The sequence below is a fragment of the Jaculus jaculus genome, chromosome 5, assembly GCF_020740685.1.
Source record: "Jaculus jaculus isolate mJacJac1 chromosome 5, mJacJac1.mat.Y.cur, whole genome shotgun sequence".
NCBI classification, from domain to species: Eukaryota; Metazoa; Chordata; class Mammalia; order Rodentia; family Dipodidae; genus Jaculus; species Jaculus jaculus.
The window spans coordinates 88,637,722-88,662,245 of NC_059106.1; the positions used below are offsets into that span (position 1 = coordinate 88,637,722).

General features: G+C 43.2%; 1 protein-coding gene across 1 annotated transcript; it reads left to right on the top strand.

The window, feature by feature from the left end:
- The first annotated feature begins 16,064 nt into the window (after positions 1–16,064).
- Positions 16,065–16,226, top strand: LOC101604280 (metallothionein-2-like). Its single transcript, XM_045150795.1, has one exon. It carries the CDS (start codon positions 16,065–16,067, stop codon positions 16,224–16,226), a length of 162 nt encoding a protein of 53 aa, XP_045006730.1.
- Positions 16,227–24,524: the final 8,298 nt, after the last annotated feature.

A 24,524-nucleotide genomic window follows, 5' to 3' on the forward strand; every position in this document is an offset into this window, starting at 1 on the left:
TATAGTTTGGGTGTGGAATGTCCTCCAAAGACCCATGTGTTGAAGACTTGGCACCTGGATTGGCACCATGAGGAGGTATGGAAACTTGAAGAGGTGGAGGCTAATGTGGAATCTTTAAGTCTTGCCAGTGGGGCATGGCCTTAAAGTCCCTTCCTTTTCTGTTTTCCAACCATGAGATGAACGCCCTGCCACAAATGTGCTTCCTTACCACAGACCTGAAGGAACAAGGCCAACAAACCATGGACTGAAACTGCTAAACCTGTGATCAAAATAAGCCTTTTCTCGGGCTGGAGAGATGGCTTAGTGGTTAAGTGCTTGCCTGTGAAGCCTAAGGACCCCAGTTCAAGGCTCGGTTCCCCAGGTCCCACGTTAGCCAGATGCACAAGGGGGCGCACGCGTCTGGAGTTCGTTTGCGGTGGCTGGAAGCCCTGGCGCGCCCATTCTCTCTCTCTCCCTCCATCTGTCTTTCTCTCTATGTCTGTCACTCTCAAATAAATAAATGAAAATGAACAAAAAAAATTTTTTTTAAATAAGCCTTTTCTCTTTATAACTCTATTATCTCAGGTATTTTGTTACAGTAACAGAAAGCTAATACACTCAGTTAATGACTAAAATCTTTTTCTATGGTGTTATATTCTATGGTATTATGGAAGAAACTGGTTCTCGTGAATTTCTGGAACTACTGATAGTATGTTAAGGTGGGGTTTTTAGGCTTTTTGTTCATTGTTTGCTGTATATGTGAAAACACATGCCACAACATTCATATAGAGGTCAGAGGACAACCTCAAGTGTCCATCCTCAACTTCTATTTTGGAGGCAGGATCTTGCATTGTTCATTACTGCATTTGCCATCTTCTTGCATTTCTCCTGCCTGACTCCCTTCCCACTGCAGGCATGGTGGGATCACAGGCACCCACCACAAGTTCCAGCTCTTAAGTGGGTTCTCAGGATCTGAAACCAGCTACCCATGTTTGCATGACAAGTATTTTTATCTTGTGTCTTCCAAATGATTGTCTGCTTGGACAAGTAGCCTTTATCTGTTTGGCAAGTTGGTGGCTGGTTGGGTTGAGCTTGTTTGTCTGTATCTACTGGAATGTTTCCTTGGCGGCTTAATAATCTTTTGCTACCTTCAAAAGAGGTTAAAGTGCTAAAATAACCAAGTCTCTGAAAAATAGTCTCATTCCAGGACTCAGGCAAAGAAAGTAGCACATGAGCTCTGAGCATCTTTGTGCCCAAACAATAGGGCTATTTTTAAGAAAAATGTAAAAATTGATAGAAAGCTATATGTGCATGGGTCTAGTTTATTAATAGTAGGTCTTCTAGGGGAACCAGGGACTGACTAGGCATTTCACTGGTGTCTCAGATGCACCCAGTATCACCTGTCAATCCTGTCTGGAACTATGTGCCCCGCCACCAAGTGCTGTGAGCTCACTGAGATAGGGAAGGGCTGCTGCACTAGACATTTTAGGGATAAACATAAATCCAGTCCTTTGAGAAGACTCATTGGGGTATAAGCTAGAGCTTTCTGAGGCCAGTCTCAATACATAGCTCTTAGGCTTCCAGTGCCCTGTTAACTTAAAACTGCTACTTAAACTGCAACTTAAAAACTGCTAAGAGTAAAAAGTATTTTCAAAAACGTATTTTAAGCTGGGCAAATTGGTGCATGCCTTTAATCCCAGCACTCAGGAGGGAGGCAGCGATAGGAGGATCACTGTGAATTTAAGGCCACCCTGAGACTACATAGTGAAATCCAGGTCAGCCTGAGCTAGAATTAGACCTTACCTCAAAAAAAAACAAAAAACAAAAAAGGGCTGAAGAGATTGCTTAGTGGTTAAGCGCTTAGTGGTTAAGTGGTGAAGCCTAAGGACTCTGGTTCGAGGCTCCATTCCCCAGGACCCACATAAGCCAGATGCACAAGGAGACACATGCATCTGGAGTTCATTTGCAGTGGCTGGAAGCCCTGGCGTGCCCATTCTCTATCTATCTGCTTCTTTCTTCTCTGTCTGTTGCTCTCAAATAAATAAATGCATTTTTTAAGCATAAGTATTTTTAAAAAATAAAAGTAAAGAGATGGCTATGTTAATTAACTGAATTGCCTCAATTACTTCACAATGTATATCAAAGCATCAATATTTAAGCCTTAAATAGATACAATTACACCTCAAAAAGCTGGAAAATAGCCAGGCATGGTGGCACACGCCTTTAAATACTAGCACTCAGGAGGCAAAGGTAGGTGGATTGCTGTGAGTTCAGGACCACCCAGAGACTATATAGTGAATTCCAGGTTAGCCTGGGATAGAGACTGAGACTCTACCTCGAAAAACAACAACAACAACAACAAAAAGGCTATAGTATGTTTAATGTTACTATAACAAGTCCCCCTCCTGTTCACTTTGACCTACATGTTTAAAAACTTGTAATAAAATCTCTGCCAGGATTTTAGTGATTTCAGGAAAAGGCTCATATGTTCTGTCATCAGAAGTCCTTTGCTCTGTTACTTCTCTTTCTACAGAAACTGTGTGTTTCTCAGTTAAATATCATGAAGCCACTGGGCATGATGGGTGCACACCTTTAATCCCAGCACTTGGGAGGCAGAGGTAGAAGGATCACTGTAAGTTCGAAACCAACCTGAGTCTATACGGGAGGGGTATGTAACTAAACCTATAAAGATAAAACTATAACCAAAAGTGAATATTAAAGGTGATCTGGAAGGGGGGCAGGGAAGATCAAAAGTTCACATGAGATGCAGGTGAGAAGTGAATTGGGGAAAAGAGGAGGAGGGGGAATCAAAAAATTGTACTTGAGGGGCTGAAGAGATGGCTCAGCTGTTAAGGCACTTGCCTGGAAAGCCTAATGACCTGAATTCAATTCCCCAGTACCCACATAAAGGTGTATGAACACAGTGGCACATGCATTTGGAGTTCCTTTGCAGCAACTTGAGGCCCTGCCCAGCTCATTCTCTTTGTAGCAGGGAGTGATGGCACATACCTTTAATCCCAGCACTCCAGAAACAGAATTGAGGGAATCACTATGAGTTCTAGGCCACCCTGAAACTACATAATGAATCCCACAACAGCCTGGGCTACAGCAAGACCCTACCTCGAATAAACAACAACAACAACAAAATTTTTTAATTGTACTTAAAAATGCCAGAAATGATGATATCTAAATCTCTGTGCCAACTAAAAATAAAAACATTTAAATACAAAGTGCAAGGCGGATCAAAGGTTTGGTGTCAAACTCACACTGTCAGCCTGGCGGACTCAGAGGGTGACCCTTACATGCACCCACTGGTGCTCTCTCCTCCAACCCCAGATACCCAGAGGAAGAGACCCTGAAGGACGGCCTTTCCACCTTGTACCACAAGAGGGCAGCAGAGGACAGGCGAAGAAAGCCTTAGGGATGGGGTGGGAGAGGTTAGGAGACACGATTCAAATTAGGGTAAAATGGAAAATACACAAAGACATTGCTCTAAAGTAAAGGGCATGGGAGAAATTGACGCTTATAGTGATAAAAGGAGGAATGTCTGATAACAACAATGGTCACTCGTGGAAACAATTGCAGTCTGTAAGGTGCTGTGCAATAGATTTAGTATTATGAGTTCACTTCCATGTTGAAGAAGCAGGGTGAAAGATGTGATTAGCTGTGCAGACACAAGAGGAACGTGAGATGCTTACTGGCTACATCATTTAATTTCTCTGTGCCTTGTTTTCTTCCCTCACCTCACTGGGTGGTTGCAATCAAGAAATGAGGTAACATTTGTAATGCATCACTCTGTGTTCAGCACATCGCAAACATTCAGGACCTGCCAACTGCAATCATGAAAATGTCATGGTTTCTGAATCTTCACAACATGGAGAAGAAAATTAGGGTTCCAGGTTTGTGGAATTGTGATGGAAAACATTTCTCCCTTATTATAGATGGAGAAACTGGGACCCGGAATAATGAGTGACTTAACAGCCACACTGAAAGGTAGGCAATTCAAACCAGAATTCCAAACTCTGATGGCTTTACTCTTTTTTCCTATACTCCAAGGCAGGAGGCTGCTCATTTCAAAATGCACTGCCCAAGTTTTGGTATGTGGTGTGGTGCGGGTATGGAGGTGGTGTGTGGGGGGGTGTTCATGGGAAAGTTGAAAGGACAATTTTCAGATATGAGTCTTTGCCTTCTACCTCATCTGGAAGTAGGATCTCTTGTTCATCGCTGCACTCACCCAGCTAGCTGGCTTGTTTCTGGAAAGTTTCTGGAAAAGTCTCCTATCTTGGCCAACCATCTTACCATAAGGATGCTGGGATCACAGAAGCCAGCCTCAGCTTCTGGCTTTTACGTGGAACCTGGAGATATGAACTCAGATGACAAGCATGTTGCCCGCTGAGCAATTTCCCCAGCTAGCACTTTCCAAGTTCTGAATTTCCTGCCCAGTCATCTGTCACCTGGCCCCAGCCTGTTCACTCCCAAGCAGCTTGTTATGGAAAGGACAGTGGGAAGAAAAGGCTCTCATTAGGTAGCTGATGAGTAGTTATCAATGTTGGACCTGCTCACCATCCTTATGATAAACAAAGGAAGGTCCTACTGGTACTTTATACCTCCAATTTCTGACCTGTGCTCGGGGCAAACATCTGGATACTGAGCACATCACACAGGTAACACCAGGAAAGGTGTCACATTAGTACAAGAGGAGGCTGCACTTGACCTCCAAGCATCTGGCCTCCAACCGTGGCTGGGAGCTCATGGGTCAGGTGCTTAGTCTCCACCACCACCACCCCACACACATACACACATACACCCTCATGTACAAAATGCATCCTAGTGATTCTTTCTTCCTCAATAGGGAAAAGCAGGAGACTAGAGTGGAGTGATGAACACCAAGACCCATGCTGGCACACAAGCTGCTCCAAGCTGGTGCTCATATTAATGTCTGCAAGAATAACTAGTGACATTCTCATCAGGTTACTGCACAGAATCCAACACCTTAGACAGAACAAATTCTCAATCCAACCTGCTACATGTTTCTTTTTTTAATTTATTTATTTGAGAGCGACAGACACAGAGAGAAAGACAGATAGAGGGAGAGAGAGAGAATGGACGCACCAGGGCTTCCAGCCTCTGCAAATGAACTCCAGACGCGTGCACCCCTTTGTGCATCTGGCTAACGTGGGACCTGGGGAACTGAGCCTCGAACCGGGGTCCTTAGGCTTCACAGGCAAGCGCTTAACCGCTAAGCCATCTCTCCAGCCCCCAACCTGCTACATGTTTTGCAGAGCTAGGGGCCCCACAAGGATATATACCCCTAATACAAATGGGTGTTCTCAACCAACAGCAAAACCACTTGTGCCCCAAGCATGTGTCTCAAAGAGAATGTGTAAATAGGAACCTTTACCATGGAAGGAAGGTGAATTTCAAGGCCTCCTTTAAGGAGTCTTGGGTCAGCACCTTAGATACTAATAATCAGCTCTCCTTCTGCACCTCCCTAGCTAGGCCCCACTGTCAGCAGATGAATCCTAGACCTTATGTCACAGAGCCAACTGTGGCCCCCAAACAAATTACCTCCCCACTAGTCACTCCTCTTCAATAGTTTTCATCCTCCTCCAAGCTTGCTCTGTCCCCCTGCACCTCTGAAAAGAGGGTGTTTCTTCCCCAAACCACTCCACATTTCTCTCCCATGTCTGTCAAACCCACCCTATTACTCTTAAACTAAGGACCTCTTCTCTTTCACATTCTCTCCTTCCCAAAGAAATCTGCTGAATTTTTTGAACAAAGAAACAGCTTTACTGGCTAAAGCTATGCCTTAGCCATCAAAACCCTACTGGCCCTCCCTCCTTCCAGAACCTCCCATGATTTATTTAATTAACTTATTTAATTGATTTAATTAATTTATTTAATTAATTTATTTAATGCCAGTCTTTAGATCCCCCTCCCTCCATGCATACACACACATACCATCCCTCGCCATAGACTCTTTTCCCCTGTAGATGTCTCCAGAACTCTGTCCTCAGCCCAGGTATATCTAATAGTACAGATACACACATCAAACTCTCTCCTCTTCACTTCTACCCAATGTCAGACAGATTCCTCCAACTTAAAATGTAAAACAGAGCAGATGTGTTGATCTTCATCTGAGACATCACCATCCCACCACTCAGCCAGCCAAGCCTGAAAGGTCAGCATGACCCAGCTTGTCTCTCTTATCCCACAGCTGGTCAGATTTTATGCGCTGTCAGCTCTGTTCTCCAAAACACCCTTGGGTCAACCTCACTTAACACCACATTCTTGCATTCCACCTCCTTTGTGAAGTCTATTCTTACTTGCTTCAGGGCATCCTTTGGGACTCCTTCTTGGAGTTCCTCCTGCCTCTACACACAGCAGGTTCCTCTACCAATGCTATAAACTCATGACTTCACAGCCCAATATCTACCTTTATCTTCATATAGTCATTTTTCTTCTGTGTCTCTGCCTCTGTTCTCTCTTTTATGGAGATACCAATCATTGGCTGAGCCCACTGTCATCCCAATAACTCTTGTTAACATTGGTGAGGAAGCTATTTCCAAATAAGTTTGTGTTCTGATGACTATGAATTTTCAAGGAGCATTATTTAACTCAGGATATCTAGAAACAAGAGCTTTCAGGTTGGTGAGATTGACTCAGTGCTTGTCTTGCTACTTAAGCATAAGGGCCTCTCAGACCAGACATCTCCAACTTTAACTCTTCAGAACCCACATAAAAACCTGGGTCCATCCAAGAAGATACACCCACTAATGCAACAGTGGCATATTTGTTGTGGGGGAAACTAACAGCTCTTTAATTCAATTTTAGGCCTGCTGCATGGGAGGGTATTCATGCCTAATACTGAAAACCTAGTCAAAAACTTATGGCTACTGAGCGTGGTGGCACATGCCTTTAACCCCAGCACTCGGGAGGCAGAGGTAGGAGGATCACTGTGAGTTCAAGGCCACCCTGAGACTACAGAGTGAATTCCAGGTCAGCCTGAGCTACAGTGAGACCCTATCTTCAAAAACCAAAAAATAAACAAATAAATAAATAAAAGCTTATGGCTGAGAAGGTCCCAAAACCTAGGTAGAGAAATAACTACTGTTCTTTGACTACATGGATATACTATGCCTCCCAAAATGCCCTCTATGCGTGCATATTAGTGCTGCTCTTACTTTTGGTTTGAGAAGTCTCTCTTTTCAGATGGTGACTACTAGGGAAACTCAAAACTCATTGAAGGGCTGAGAAGAAGTGACAGTTGAGTGTTCGGCAGTTAGTGAAACATCTCTATCATACTGTTCAGTGGTTCAGGGACTGTAATGGAAGAGGTAGACGAAAGAATGTAAGAACCCAAGGATAGGGAGAAGTGCTTTGGGTTGCTATCTCCCAGATATAAAGTGATCATGGTGTTCATGGCCTCATGGTGGCTGTTGTTCTCTGCACAAGACCTGTACAGCATTGGGCTCACCAAAAGGTTGTGGTAAATAATGAGGACAAAAATAAAGACATCAATATAGAAGAAGGAATAGTAGCAAAAAAGTGAGGGTTCCACAGAGAGAAGAAAGAGATAAAAGAGGATGGTAGGAGGGGATCATGTAAATTTTTAGTAGAGTTTTTATTTTATTTTATTAAAAAATAAGCTGGGTTCATGTGTGACTGTAACCCCAATCTGTGGGGTGAGGTAGGGTGCATGAAGGGAGGGTAGAGACCATAGAATTGCTGGCACTTACTCACTAACAGAAGGTCTGGATGAGGGAAAGACCCACCTCAAGGAAATGCATGGATGCCTGATAAGAGGACATCCATGTCCTCCTCTGGCCTCCACATGCACTTCTATACACATACTACATCACCATACACTACCCTCCACACACACACACACACACACACACACACACACACACACAAGAATAGGAGATTTTGCATAAATATTTGTATTACCACTTCCCTTTTGAAGAACTTATTTCTGGCTGGAGAGCTGGCTCAGCAGCAAAAGTGTTTGCCTACAGAGCCCAGTGACCCAAGTTTGGTTCCCCAGTACCCACACAAAGCCAGATGCATAGTTGTGCACGCATCTGGAGTCTTCACAGTGGCTAGAGGCCCTGGGGCACCCATTCTCTATCTCTCTGATCTCTATCTCTATCTGCTTGCAAATAAATAAATAAAAAGTTTAAAAAGAGAGAGAGAGAGAACTCAGATCTGACCCATATCCTGCTCTCAGCACCCAGAGATGGGAAGCCGTATCCTCAGGCTCATTCACACAGACCTTGCTCTCCTCTTAGCATGCAGCCTCTTCCTTATGGTATCAAACAAAGGTGAATGCAAGCAAATTCTTCCTCCTGAAAACTAGCCGTAACTCCTTGTGAACAGGAGGAGGTGGTAGAGGGGTTATGTGCAATATCTCCAGAAGCCTCTATTCTTAACCCTCAGGCACCACTCAGGTTTATACTGCCTGTCTGGTCCCTATAGGACTTTTCATCTAGAGCCTAACTGTGCAATAATAACCTGTATATGTGACTGTTACTAGATCTCACACACACACACACACACACACACACACACACTCACACACACATGTCTTTACTAGTCTGTTTCCTGCATTCTTTCTTCTACCTGTTCTGCTATAGTCTCTGAGACATTGGAGGGGTGATAGAGAATTTGCCCACTTTCCAAATGCCAACATCCTTAATGCTCTACCTAAGGACTTCCTCTGGCTACCAGAGCCCATTTCTTTCACCCACATCTCAGCCATGGCCTGACAGAAATTTGTATATAAATAGCCAAGTTCCTCTGTCCTCAGGTGGGTCATCACAGGTCAGAGCACTGCCAGTTCTGGCACTCCCCAGGAGAAACTCCAGCACTCAAGCCCTCAATGACTCTCTGCCTGCCCTGCTCTGCTCCCTTCTTTCCCTGTGAACCCTTCCTGGGATCAGCTCTCAGATAAACTAGCTATGTGGCACTCTAATCTCAGGACATGCTACATGAAGAGACCAAATCTGAAGACAGAAGTCTAGTCTGTTTGCCTTTTCTCCTTATCCACAGAAAAACATAATGAATGAGCCCACCATCAAGAGTATTGATTATTTATTCATTTATCCAGATATTGGACTAGATGTGTGACTCAATAGTAGAGAGCTTGCTTAGCATGTGCAAGACCCTGGGTTTGACCTCCAGCCCCATAATAATTAAACAAATACATTTTTTATTCTGTTGAATGGGATCAGCTTCAGTCTAGCTCAAGCCTAGGTCTAGCCCAGGCTTAGGGGAGGTGCTGTAATACAAGGGTGCTTTCTGTCTACCTGAAGCTTCCAATTCTGGAAAGACAAACGTTCAAGGAGATAGTTAGCTGCCCATGTAAGCATGCATGTTGGCCTTGAAAAGACTTGGGAATATTAAAAAGTTAGGAAATATCCCAAGCTAGCAAAGAGAGAAAGTTACAGTAGAAGAGCTGACCTAGCAAATACTCACCGAGTGCTTCCTGCATTCTCCCGTGTGGATGCCACATGTAAATGGCAAACCTGGCATCACAAGGTCAACACCCACAGCAACAGGGGGCGCAGGTGACCTGAGCTACATCTTGAAGCACAGGAAGGCACTTGGAGTCACAAAAGGGAAAAGCATTCCAGTGAAGAAAAAGGGCACAGAGAGGTAAGGAGGTATGCAGACGGGTCTGTTTGCAGAACAAAGAGTGGTTGGGTGTGGCAGAGATGGAGAAGGAGTGGGCAGGGTAGGACTCTGAGGAGTCCCTGTTCGGCCAGAGACTTCTGAACCTCTTGGATGCTTAGTTTCCTTTTCAGCAAATGAACATTCTGCTAAAATGTGGTTGTGCACAGGAAGATCTTTATATGAAGTCTGGCATTTCAACAGCCTTTGGGGAACAGGAGTCAGTTTGCACTAAGAATTGGAGGGTTTTAAACAGCACAGAGGCATGGTCAGCATGGGTCCCCCTGGAGACACTGGTGAGAGCTGCTGGGATCAGAAGGAGATGTTGGCTGCTGGGAGCCCACAGTCCCTTGGCCTACCCCAGAGTTCATTGCATTTTCTCACTGTGCCAACAGATTCTTGGGTCTCTGCATGACAGCTTCCCCTAGTATTTGGATCTTCTTAGCTACATACAGAACAGGACAGAAGTACAGTAGGTAAGGCAAAGGAGAAGCCTCCAGTTAACCAGGACAGATGGGTTGGATTAATAGCTTTCAGTGGGACAATTCCCAGGGCTGTTCTGCCCAGCCTCTCCAGGATGGGCTTTCCTAGTTGAGTTCAGTTCCATGAGGCCCCAGAGATAGTCCCTTCATTACCATTTCTGTTGTTAGCATCCCCCATTTCCCATCTCACTTTCCCACTCCCTCACCATCATGGTGAGGATTACTCCCCTAATATGATATTTGCACCCAAAGTGTCAAGATCTACTTTATGAAACACATAAATTATAAGAAACCATATGTGACTCTAGAAAGTAACCTCAGAAGGGGATTCTAGAGTTATATTACTTACCAACCATATAACAAAAACTGTCCCGAGTCTGGTGGTCCATAGCACGAGGTCACAGCATTAGGTTAGCAAGACTGTCCACACATGGGAGAGAATCCAAAACTGCATGGTACAGTCAGCACTGGAAAGATGCAATGGCATTGGTTATTTCAGGCATTCAAGAGTTGATTGGCTTTTCTCATCTATCATAGAAGCCTAAAAGAAACAGAATCTGTCAGGCTCTAAATTTATCAATTCATGGCCTACAAGGTCTCCATGGCATAATTTATAGACATTCATCTCCTTGCAAACTAGACCCAAACAATTGGGAGGTTAAGATCTGATTATAAGCATGACTGGATCCATAGCCACAGTAAGCAATTCAAAACCCTGGGGGAAAGTGGAACCCTGACACTTGGGATTCAGGATTGAGAACTTTAGAGCCCAGCATTTCCCTAAGTCATAAATGCTCTCCCGACCTTTACAAAGAAAAGTAGCCCCCTAACTCCAGGAGGCCATGTTCCCTCCTGATCAGATTCTTCCAAGATGACAGTTGTTCTTCTGCCTCTAATCCCAAAGTATAGAATTATAAAGAAAAATTTAATTAAGAGCATGGAGTCAGAAGTCTAATAGTCAACAGCCAAAGTGGACTATTATATTGCCATTTGGAGACTGGAGCCAGAGTCCATTGTGGGTTTGTGGATTGTGGACAATCCCCAGATCCAGAATCCATTGAGTAAAGCACTGAGATCCACTTAGGAAGGACCCTACAATGCTATAGCCAAGTATGTTTAATGTATGTTACTCCATTTCCACAAAAGCTCTATAACAAATTACCAGGTAAATTACATATTGGAGTAAGAGGAATTCTAACTCTTTTTTTTCTAGCTTTATTGAGGGATACTTGACAAAAAATGTATATGTCTAAACTGTATAGCCTGATGCTTTGGTACATGTATACATTGTGAAATTACCACAATCTACATATCTACTCATACCTTTTATGTGTTCAACCTTTTAGATCCCATATGTAGTGCTGTGAATCTGGCTGATTTCACTCTGTTTGGCAAGATGTCCTGCAAGCCCATCCATGTTGAACCAAATGGCAGAATTTCCTTTTTTTTCTTTTGAAAGGCCAAGTATAATTTTACCATATTTTCTTCATCCATGAATTTGCCAATTTAGGTTATTGCCACATCTTGTCTATTGTGAATAATGCTGCAGTAACCATGGTGGTGCAAACACTGCTGTCTGAAGCAGTGGTGGTGTAGTGGTCAGCATAGCTGCCTTCCAAGTACTGCTTTCATTTCCTTAGGCTACATACCCAGAAGTGGAATTGCTAGAACACATGCAGGTTTCATTTTTAATTCTCTAATGGCCCTCCATGTTGTTCATAATGTCTATACCAATTTGCACTACCACCAACAATAAGTAAGGGTGCCTGCTATTCTACATCTTTGTTAATGTTTGATATCATGAACTTTTTTTGAATATAGTCATGCTAAAGGGTCTGGAGTTATATCTCATTGTGTTTTAATTTTTACTTTCCTGATGATTAGTAATATTGAGCCCTTTTCAGATGTTTACTATCATTTACATGTCTTCTTTGGAGAAATATCTACTCAAGTCCTTATCCCACTTTGAGGTACTTGAGTTGTGTTAATTTATTATTGAACTTCAGTTCCTTATATATTTTAGATATTTTCTTTCCATGCCTAATGTTTGGTTTGCAAATAATTTCTCCTAATCTATTGCTTTTCTTTCTTTCTTTCTTTCTTCCTTTCTTCCTTTCTTTCTTTCTTTCTTTCTTTCTTTCTTTCTTTCTTTCTTTCTTTCTTTCTTTCACAGCAACCGACAGAGAGAAAAAGAGGGGGGGAGAGAGAGAGTGAGAGAGAGAGAAAGAGAGAGAATGGGTGTGCCAAGGCCTCCAGCCACTGCAAACGAACTCCAGACACATGTGCCCCCTTGTGCATCTGGCTAATGTGGATCCGGGGGAATTGAGCCACAAACTGGGGTCCTTAGGCTTCACAGGCAAGTGCTTAACTCCTAAGCCATCTCTTCAGCCCTCTGTTGCTTTTCTTTTTAATCTGTTGGTTGTTTTCCTCACTATACAGGAATTCTTTCCCTGCCCCCTCCACTGAGCTATATCACCCAGTTCCTAAGTATTTTACTGTTTTGTTTCTGTTGTGAGTCCAATTATTAATTTTCTTTCTTATAATGCACTGTATATAGAAATAAAACAGGGGCTCATATATGATATAGCCCAGTGAAACGCATGTCTAACTTGTGCCAGATTCTAGGATCCATTCCTGGTACCAAAAAGGAAGAAAGGGAGGAAGGAAGGAAAGGAAGGAAGGAAGGAAGGAAGGAAGGAAGGAAGGAAGGAAGGAAGGAAGGAAGGAAGGAAGGAAGGAGACAGTTTTCTATGCTGATGTTGCATGCTATGAGTTGTGAAAGCATTTACTAGTTCTAATAGTTTTGTTGCATATCCAGGACCTTCTACATGTATGATCATGTAAGCCTTTTTTATTGTCAATTTCTCTGGCCAGGGTTTCTAATGCTCCACTAAGTAAAAGTGATGAGAGTAAGCCTTCCACCTTGTACCAGGTCTTATAGGGAAAGTTTTAGTTTTCCCCTCATTTTATGTCATCTGTGGGCTTTTCAAATATAGTCTTTGGAGGTTTAGTGGTTGAACACTTGTTTGGAAAACATGGGCTCTGGGTTTGATTGCCAGAATCACACAAATAGCGCTGTGAATGGTATCAGAGCACTAGGGAGGCTGAGGAGTCATGAGTTAAAGGCAATCCTGAGCCATATAGTAAGATTCTGTCTCAAAACAAAAGGGTTGATAAAGCCCTACATGCTCTTTGTGTTAAGTTCCTTCTGTGCCTACTTTGTTAAGAATTTTAATCATGCTCCAGATTATATAGATATATACATACAGATATATACTGAGATTATTGCTATATAATAATGTCTCCCTGATACCATAATGTCTCCCTATTCAATAATGTCTCCACGAGTTCATGCTCCTCTTGTGATAGTATTAATAGGTAAGGCCTCTTGGGTAGTGATTAAGTCATTACTACTCTGCCCTCATGAATGGATTAGTACTTTGCAAGAGGCTACAGGATCCTGGCATGGTAGTGCACACCTGTAAACCTAGTACTTGGGAGGCAGAGGCAGGAAGATTGCATGTTCAATGCTACTCCAACCTACAGAGCTAGGGAAATGCACCTGAAGTTCCCGCATAAAAGGAAGAGAGGCTGAAGGCAACTAGCCTAGGCTTCTTTTGTCCTTCCACTTTCCATCAAGTGGAGACAGAGCATTTGGCCCCTCCTGACAATGTAGACACAAGGCATCATCTTGGAAGAAGAGAGACTGAGCCCTCACTAAACATCCAATCTGCTAGCACCTTGGCCATGGACTCTCAGCCTTTAGAACTATGAGGAAATAAGCTCTGTTCATGTGTGTGGGCATGTGCATATGTATGTATGTATGTATGCATGTGTGTGGTGTTAAGAGTATGTGTGTGATATGTTTGCTGTGTGGGATGCGTGGGTATATGCATGTGTGTGTGTAGATGTAGTATGCCCATACATGTAAGTGCAGAAGCATACAAGAGCCCATAAAGGAATGCCTGGTGTCCTTTTCATATCACTCATTCACCTTTGTCTTTTCTTGGGATGGGATCTTCTCCCTCAGCCTTGGAGCTACCATGCCATCAATGAGCCCCAGCAAGTCTCCAATCTTCCCTCTCCCACCCTGGACTTGGGTTCAGATAGCCATGGCCTTGCCCAGATTTTTATGTGGGTTCTTTGTGACCTCCTGCCTGACAGGACCTCATGCTTAAGCAGTAAGCACTCTTAACTGCTGAGCCATTTGCCCAGGCCAGTCTCTGTTCTGATCAATTAGCTAGCCTCAGTTATTTTGTGATAGCAGCACAAATGGAATAAGATAATGACAATGTTCTTTTGTTTTATTAATGTGATGTATCACATTGATTGATTTGTGTATGTCGAACCATTAATGCATCCTACAGATAAATCTCAGTTGGTCATGGTGAATAATCCCTTCAATGGGCTGTTAGATTCAGTTTACTAGGTTTTTATTAAGAGATTATAGGGATCTAGAAAGATAACCCAGTGGTTAAGGCACTTGCCTGCAAACGTAAGTACTTAGTTCAGTTTCCCAGGACCCACGTAGAGCCATATGCACAAGGTGGCACATGCATTTGAAATTCATTTGCAGTGACTAGAGGCTCTGGTGCACCCAATTTCTCCTCTTCTCTCACTCTCTCTCTCTCTTTCTCAAATAAATCAATTAATTAAATAGTTTAAACAATTTTTTAAGTATTTTATTTTATTTGCAAGCATACACACAGAAAGAGATCGAGAAGAGAGATAGACAGAGAGAGAATGGGCGTGCCAGGGTCTCCAGCCTCTGCAAACGAACTCCAGACGTGTGTGCTGCCTTGTGCATCTGGTTAACATGGGTCCTGGGGAGTCAAGCCTCGAATCAGGGTCCTTCGGCTTCACAGGCAAGCACTTAACCACTAAGGCATCTCTCCAGTTTAAAAAAAATTTTAAGAGAGATTTTGCTCCTATACTTTTTCGTGTATGTATTTGCTTTGCTTTTATTTCTATTTTTATTTATTTTTTTGATGAATTTTTGTTTCTATTATTTTTGGTTTCTAAGATAATCCAGTCTTTACCAAATATTTTTAACACATAGCAAGTTATGTAATTTATAGAGCATTATTGTATCAGTCCTATGCATTTTTTTTGCATCTGTTATAGTATTACTATATCACTTCTATTATGTCTTTTATTAAGCATATACTTTGCATGGACACATCATGTGTTGATGCCATCATTTCCCTCCTCCCTGTTCCCATTCTGTTGAGGGCACTACTCAATGGGATTGCTGGTGTTCCCCAGCAATGGGATGTGGGGATGTTGTGAGAGCAGTAGTCAGTTATTGTCAGGGGTGTGTTACATTTATACTTCTATCAGTTACTTTCTTGTTACTGGCAGCAAATGCCCAACCAAAAAGAACAATTCCAGAAGGAAGAGTCCCTCATGGTAGGGAGGCATGAAAGCCTAGGAAGCTGGCATCACAATGCAGTGCAAGAAGCAGATAGAGCAGTGAGGGCTGGACTAAAAAACTCAGGGTCTACTCCCCTGCCACAGTGTGTTGTTGGTCAAGGAGGTCCCCAAAATATTGTAGGCTGTTGCTAGTGCTCTTGGATGCTATGGTGGTTTGAATCAGGTGTCCCCTATAAATTAATGTATTTTGAATGCATGATCCCCAGCTGATGGTAATTGGGAGGTGGAGCCTTGCTAGAGGAGGTGTGTTGTTGGGGGTGGACTTATGGGTGTTATAGCCAGAGCCCCCTTGCCAGAATTTAGCTCACTCACTTGCTGCTGTTTTCCACTTGCTGTGGCAGAGATGATGTCCAGCAGCTACTCATGCCATGCTTTCTCCTGCCATCAAGGAGTTTTCCTTTGAGATCCTAAGTCAGAACAACAACAACAAAAAGACCCGCCTTCTCCAGTAGCTGCACACCTGCGCTCGTCGGCCTTCCCGCTCCACCGCCATTTGCCATGGATCCCAACTGCTCCTGCGCCGGTGCCTGCAAGTGCAAAGAGTGCCGATGCACCGCCTGCAAGAAGAGCTGCTGCACCTGCTGCCCTGCTGGCTGTGCCAAGTGCGCCCAGGGCTGTGACTGCAAAGAGGCTTCTGACAAGTGCAGCTGCTGCGCCTGACCTGGGGACCACGCGGAACCACGTGTACATAGAGTGATGTGTACAAACTTGGATTTTTTTTTTTTTACAACTCTGACCCATTCCCTGTATCTTGTTTTCTATGAACCATGTAATGGATAATAAAGTCATTGACTAGGAAAAAAAAAAAAAAAAAAAACCTTCCTCCCATAGACTGTTTTTGGTTTGATGCTTTATACTAACAAGAAGATAACTATCACAGATACCCACCAGAATTAAATGGTAAGCCATTATTGCTGAAGATACCTCATGCTGCGATTATAAAACACTGGAAAATCAAGCTGGAACTGAGCTGAAAACCACCTGTCTGGAAAGTATTATGCAAGCTATTGTCTTAATAAGCTATGAATCCTGAAAGCCACACAATCAACCTAAGTGTGCCTGTGGGTGCAATAGTGGCATATCAGCTATTGGGGTGACCAATAGCTGTGATTGAATTTGAGGCCTATGGGAAAGAAGGTTCATTCCTGATAGTAAAAGCTGAGTTGAAAGACTAAGCCTTGGAAATTTACAGGCCCTGGAGAGAAGCTGCTCTTTGGCTAGATGGAGACATGGAGGCCAGAAAATCATCTCCTAGATGGATATGTTTCTGCCAATTGATTAATGCTATTCTCATTTTCTGTTAGAGAAACTTCATTTTATAGATGATGATGAATACTTTCAGACCCAAGAGGACAAGAAGCAGATAAAGCCCAGTTCTTAGCATGGGATGAGTCATCTTTGCCATACCAGGCATGGTTCAGGGAACATTGCAGAGGAGGTGATAGAAAGACTATTGGTACTATTTTCACCACCAGCCAGGGAAGCTTCTCTATGGAAACGGCAGTACATGCTGAGGAGACTCGTAACTCATCAAAGCTGAAAATAGGCTGTTGACAGCTCAACACTAAATAACATATCTTCATCATGCCCTTCAAGGCTCCAGGAACATTGTGCAAGAAGGGGACAGAAGGAATATGAGTCATAGGCTGGGAAGGAGTACTTTGGAAGACTGTTCTCTAGTCATGACCTTACCGGTACATTCATGACCTCATAGGGGTTGTTACTGCCTAATGCAACAATTTTACATAGAGGACAGGGAGGACAAAAAGACTGAGGCACCAATGCAGAAGCAGGACTATTTAGAAAGAGGAGGGTGCTTGGAGGACTAGGAATGGGGAGCCAGAGGGGGAACAAAAGAGGGTAATAGGGTAGGAATATGATCAAATTACAGTATGTTCATGTGTTAAAACTCTCAATAAAAATATTATAAGGGCTGGAGAGATGGTTCAGCAGTTTAAAATGCTTGTTTGCAAAGCCTGACAGCCTGAGTTTCATTCCCCAGTACCCACATAAAGCCAGATACATAAAGTAGCACATGTGTCTGGAGTTTATTTTCTGTAGCAAGCAGCCCTGGCATGCCCATACTAATTCTGTCTGCCTGTCTTTCTCTCTGTCTCAAATAAATAATTTTTTAAAATGTTATTAAAAATCATTCAAGGCCTGCCCCCGGGGATTCACTCACAGTTCCAATTCCTAAAGGTTCCATTACCTTCCTGGACACAATTAGGGATGAATTATTCAAACACACAAATCTCTGTGGGCACTTTACATTCAAACCACCACAATATTCATTATTGTCGCGTGTTTATTCTTTCTTGTGGTGCCTCTTCATCAAGTGAGTTTGGAAGTTTTCCTTCTATTTTGGGAAGAGTTTGAGAAGAGTTAAAGAATTCTTCCTTAAATGTTGTTGCTGGGCTGGGTTGTGATTCAGTGGTAGAGCATTTGTTTAGCATGCTGAAGGCCCTAGGTTCAATCCCTAACACCACAAAAAGTTATTAGCTTCCATTTGTCCAACACTTTTATTTCTTGTGATTTATGTGACTCATGTTGCTTTCACTCCCTTGACAAGAGCTTTGTCAGCTGAGCCATCTATTCAGACCCAAGATAAACATTTTATAAATACATCAGCATGTTTTAAAGGGAAGGGTACTCTTGCAGATTTTTTGAAATAATGAGTAACATATTCGTCAGTGACTTCATCTAAATGATCTATTTCCAATAGTCATGTATCAGATTCATATTAAATAAATATTATAACCTAATAACCTACCTTTCTTCTTTCTGTTAACTTTAAAATTTTAAAATTTTTACTCTTAAATCAGAATATCTATATACAAATTCTTAGAAACCATTTCACAATAAATTCCAGAAATGATAGTGGCATGTTTTGAGGGAATAAATTTCAATGGATTTCAACTGTCTATAGACAGAAAAACTTCAACTACATTACCTCCACAACTCAACACAAAATTAAGTATGTTTCAAATGTCCTATTTTCTTCTGAAAAATCAGATAAAAATCACAAGTACTGGCATTATTTGAGTAATTTCTTTGGATAAGCATATAACTAGTTCTTGGTAGAAATTTTCAAGTATTCAAACACTTTTAATATGTTATTTATTTGCAAGCAGAGGAAGAGAGAGAGAGACTGGACAAATTAATGAACTCTAGATGCATTCACAGCTTTGTGCATTTGGCTTTACATGGGTACTGGGGAATCAAGCCTGGCCAGATGTTATCTTTTTTGTTTTATGTGCATGGTGAGAGTTATGTATATGTGTGCCCTATGCAGACATATGCAGAGGTTGGAGGAGAATATCCAGTGTCCTGTATCCCTCATCCAATGGTTTCCTTGATGAGTGTCTCACTGAACCCAGAGCTTCCAATTTTGGTGAGATTGGCTAAACAGTGAGCCCCAGAGATTCTTTGTCTCCATTTCCCCCAGGGCTGGGTTTGCAGACATGTATGGCCATGCCCAACTGTTTCCATGGGTGCTGGAAAACTGAACTCAAGGTGAATCAGGCCCTCTCAGTCTCTCATTCTTATTTTACAAGCACTATTACCCGATGAACCATCTCCCGAGCCCTGCAAACATTTCTCCTAATTTTCTTCAGAATTTGATATATTTTTTCCTTGAAGACGTCAATTCTTTCATTACTTGTTACATAGATGTAGTTTTCACAATTTTAATGTGCTGATTCTCAAATGAGTTTCACTACACATTATTCAAGGCTTTTTCTGAATGTTTACAAATATTTTTATTTATATTAACTTTATTTTAAAATTTCATAGTAGGAGCTGGGAAGAAGGCTTAGCACTTGCCACACACATGTGAGAACCTAAGTTCAGCTCCCTTGAACCCACAGTAACATGCATCTGTAATCCCAGCATTCCTACAGCAAGATGGAATGTAGACAAGTAATCTCCTAGAAGCTCACAAGTCAGCTAACCTAGTGTGTGCAGGAGTGAACAAGAGACTCTGCCTCAAACAAAGTTGAGGTGAAGACCAATATCCAAGATTGTGTTCTGACCTCCAAACATGTGCCATGGCACATGCATGCACAGACAGACAAGCAGATACACAAAGACAAAGAGAGAGAGAGAGAGAGAGAGAGAGAGAGAGAGGACAGAAAAGAAATTTCATGCCAAATAGTAAAATAAGTCACTTAAAACAAAGAACAAATTATGACCTGAGACTCTGATGTCTATGACTTTTTTTTACCATGCTATATAGAATTTATTTTCACAGTTTCCTGTCTTTATGTCATTCCTAAGCTGGAAGAAACTGCGGCGAACCCCCTGACCAGCAGGAGAGGAACGACCAGCAAACGAAGATCCTTCTTGATCACACTTTATTGGAGAGCCTCTTGGTTAACAGGAAAGCTGATGGCGAGGGGCGAGGAGGGTAGGATTACAGCTGCTTTTATAGGGCCGAGCACTACGGGGCGTCTACTGATTGGCTGCCAAAGCTCACCTGCCACCAGGAGCCACGGGATAGGCTTAAGACAAGGTGCGTCAAGCTCATGTGCAACCTCAAGCGAGGCTGGCGCCAAGGCGTTGCCTAAATAAGGAAATGTTTACCTCGAGACTGGCAGGAAGCCGGCGCCATCTTGTAATGGCGTTTGCATTGGCTCCCTACAGTTCCCCCTTTTTTATTAACTTATGGCATAGCTCAGGAAAAATAGCCACCTTTCCGATCAGGTCCGCACCTCATGATGTGTTGACCGATCAAGGGAAGAAGTTCAACCTCCCCTTCCTCAGTGAAATGGGACAGATCCCCTGAGAGTGCAAAGGCGGCGGTCAAACGAAAGCTACCAGATCCCTGCCCATCCTCGTGCAATGGGTATTCTGAGACCCTGAGGGTGCAAGGGCCAGGGGAGCTATTTGCCTTTTAAAGCTGACAGCCAAATTTGGGGGGAGGAACCACTTTCCAAGGCAGCGAGCGCTTGAGAAATGACCATCTTGTCTCTCTTGGTCTGGGTTTGCAGGCGGCAAATCAACCAGAGGCAAAGTACGCATCCTCCCAGGCAGCACACCAGGAACATTCCCACTCCTACCCATTCCTTAAAATAAGAGAACACTCTTTAGATGGGAATTTAGGGCTGTCTGAGTCTCCAGGGCCACAGTAGTGGAGGAGGCCAAACTATTCAAAGTTTCAGCAGTCTGTACCAAAGTGGCCATGGCCACACCGGCTGCTGTGGCAGCAGCTGCTATTGCGGCCACAGCCGCTATCACCACTGCCATGATACCAAAATCTCTTTTTTGTCTGAATAGCGATAGCGTGCTGGGGGCCTCTACAGGCACAGGGACCCACCGGGGCACCCTAAGGACCATAGCATACTTGAATACCTTGGCATTCCAGCATTGAGACAAGTAACAGGAAGCATTGGTACAATTACTGAAAGAGAAGTTACTAAGAATGAACAGAAACGGTGGATGAACACACGCCGGCACAGAGGCAAAGGAAGTATTCCTCCCACAGCCATGTCCAATGTCATTAACACCCTCTTCCACTTGATTCTCTGTATGGAGGGTCCCGGGCACATTATTGCAAGCTATAAGTCCTCCTTGTAACAGTACAAAGGGTGTAAAGTCCATGCAGCTGCCATTTGTCCCACATAAAATCCACTTTGAAAACGGAGTTGTAAAGAAGTGAGGGAAGACCGTGGCAGAATGGAGCACCGGCATAGGTTTGGGAAAGGTTGACAGAATACCCCAACGTGGCTCTCCTTTAATGGATTTCAGGCACAGGAGGAAGATTATCCACAAGACCTTTATCATCTCCGCCCTGATGGACCTTACTGTCTTCTGGACCCTCCTCCGGAGATCGTTTGACTGTCCTCACCAGCCGGCTAGAACCCAATGAGGAGAATCCTGTTCCTGTGGAAAAACACAAACAGCTCCCCTGGATCTTATTACGACAAGATCCGGTCCTTTTTATTTATTATCTAAGACATAGAAAGGGCAAGTTTGCTGCAAAATTAAACACTGAAGTTGTAAAAGAATATTAGACACCAGACTAGCAGAGCGAACAGAAGCAGCAGTCTCTAGGCCAGCAACCGCATTAGCCACATATAGGGAATCCGTGAACAAGTTAAAAGAAGTAGAGAATGTCTGAAAGACCTCCAAAACAATTAGGCATTCAACAATTTGAGGGGAATCGGGTCTAAACATTCTTGGAATAATCTGCACCTGGTCCAAAATCCTTGACAGCCTGAACCAAATCCTTTAGTTGTTTATAGGGAACTGGTTCATGTCTCCTTTGTTGAGTTACTGGGTCCTCAAAAACGGGAAAAGCGGAGGCCAGCCGCGACCAGGTTTTTGTTTTAATGAAGCGGCATGTGTCCCCAGGGGAGTTATAGGGTGGGGGTGCGGAAGGCTCTATCGACTGTAAAGGACCACACCCTTGGCCTCGAGGCCCCTTTGTCAGTAAAGGGCATCTAGGCGGGGACCTATATCGCTCTTTTCTATAACAGGCGGTGGCCTCCTTTTGTCTTTCCTTTTCCCCTTTAAATAATTTTTTTCCTTCCTCCTCTGCAGAATCGGAGCTAGCCTCTTCATCTGTGTCAAGTACATTTAAATGTGTAAGCTCCTCAATGGGAGGATAGAGCCTATCAAAGGCTCCTTTTCCCCCGGGGGGGGGGGGCAATTATAGATTTCACCTGTTTCTCTGAGCTCATCTTTTAAACTTTTATCTTTGTTTAATCCCTTCTTTTTTATTTTTTTTCTTTTTCTAGGCCTAGTTTTTGACTCCCCATTTGAATCTGACTCAGAAAGGCTATCCTGATGCCTTGCGTGAACTTCCCGTCCCCTTCTAATAAGTTCCATGTGGTTTTCTTTACTTAAGCAAGAGTGAATCAGGCGCCAAAACGGCAATGTACCCTTACCAATTCTGTTCTCTTGTTTTGCTGCCTCCAATTCTCTACCTAATTTCTCCCAAGTAGGGAGAGAAAGGTCCCACGAGACCGCAAACCAGGGCGCGATCGTATCTAGGTCTTTAACAATCTTTTTAATTGTTGCAGAGGAGACCCTAATGTCCCTCTGCTTAAGCAATTCCTTTGTCGGCTGGACAAAGTCAACAGTCACAAAACTCGCACCCTGAGAATTGCCCATGTTGCGCTCACAGCAAACGACAAGGACAATAAACCACACAGGAATGAAAATAACAAGGATCAGGTAGGGATCTAAGTGAAAAAACATTATGACTGGGGATGACTTACTGATGTCTTCCTCTCCGTGTGTCAAGTTCTGGATCCTCTTCGGCCCCTCGCCCGGTGACCACAAAGCACCCGGCGTCCCGGGATTTCGGCACCACTTTGCGGCGAACCCCCTGACCAGCAGGAGAAGAACGACCAGCAAACGAAGATCCTTCTTGATCACACTTTATTGGAGAGCCTCTTGGTTAACAGGAAAGCTGATGGCGAGGGGCGAGGAGGGTAGGATTACAGCTGCTTTTATAGGGCCGAGCACTACGGGGCATCTACTGATTGGCTGCCAAAGCTCACCCGCCACCAGGAGCCACGGGATAGGCTTAAGACAAGGTGCGTCAAGCGCATGCGCAACCTCAAGCGAGGTTGGCGCCAAGGCGTTGCCTAAATAAGGAAATGTTTACCTCAAGACTGGCAGGAAGCCAGCGCCATCTTGTAATGGCGTTTGCATTGGCTCCCTACAAGAAACCAATTATTTCTTAATGCACATGCAATTCTCTTAATCACAGGAAAGCAGTTGTTGTCAACTAGTGGGTGGTTTCCATACCCAGAAAAAGGTAAGAAGTCCATGAATCTAAGCAGGTGCTATGTCACAAATGGGGGACTTCCCTCACACCAGCAGCCAGTGAGCAGGCACATCCATAGTTTCCACTCCCATTCTCCACTCCCTGGCTATCTTGTAGATATTTTGACAGCTCCTTTTTCACAAGGTTGGCCTAAAGCAGAGACAGTAGTGTCAGAATGATGTTTGGCTAACCTCACTATGTGATCAAATCAGCTTTTATTGTGACACAGGACTTTCAAGGCTAGTACTTTCATAGAGAAGCATGGCCTTCATGCCTTATTCTGGATTGCACAATATTTCAGACATTATCATTAACGTTTCTTAAAATGTGCCTTTACTATGCACACAGCTTCATTTGTTTGAGGAAGTCTGCTTCACTGTTACATCTACATTTGGCAGCCTTGCTTTTCTTTACTCTCTCTGCTGCACAGAGCTTTGGGCACACTATGTGCTCTACCACCTAGCTGCACTCTTGGCCACTCTTGCACATTTTTACCATAGGGACAGAAAATCTAGGCCAGAGGTATAGAGAACATATTCAACAAAATTATTAAAGAAAAATTTCTGAATCTCTCAAAAGAGAGGCCCATCCAGATGAAACAAGCCCACAGAACACCGAACAGACAGGACCAAAGAAAAAACTCTCCAAGACACATCGTAATTAAACTCTTAACAATGAAAACAAAGAGAGAGTGTTAAAAGCAGCAATAGAGAGACAACATACAAAGGCAATCCCATCAAAATTACCTCAGATTTCTCAATGGAAACCATGAACACCAAAAGTGCTTTGAATGGAATACCTCAAAGTCTAAAAAGCTATGGCTTCCAACCCAAGGTAAACTAGCCAGGAAATGTATTCCTTATAATAGATGGTGAAAGAAAAACTTTCCATGAAAAAAGACAACTCTGTGATCATATGAACACAAAGCCAAACTTACAGAAGATACTTGAAGGAGTACTCCACACAGAACAGTGAAACAACCAATCTTAAGAGCCAACAAGAAGAAGATCACAATAACCAAAAATAGACTAGGCACTACATAGTACAAAATACAAGAAAGCACCAAACCCCATAAAACACCTCATCATGGTAGGGATTAATTAAACCTCACATTAATAACCTTAAATGTTAATGGTCTTTAACCAATCAAAAGACACAAGTTATCAGAGTGGATCAAAAAAATG

Coding starts and splice junctions, on each gene's coding strand:
- LOC101604280 (XM_045150795.1), top strand. CDS start 16,065: ATGGATCCCAACTGCTCCTGCGCCGGTGCCTGCAAGTGCAAAGAGTGC.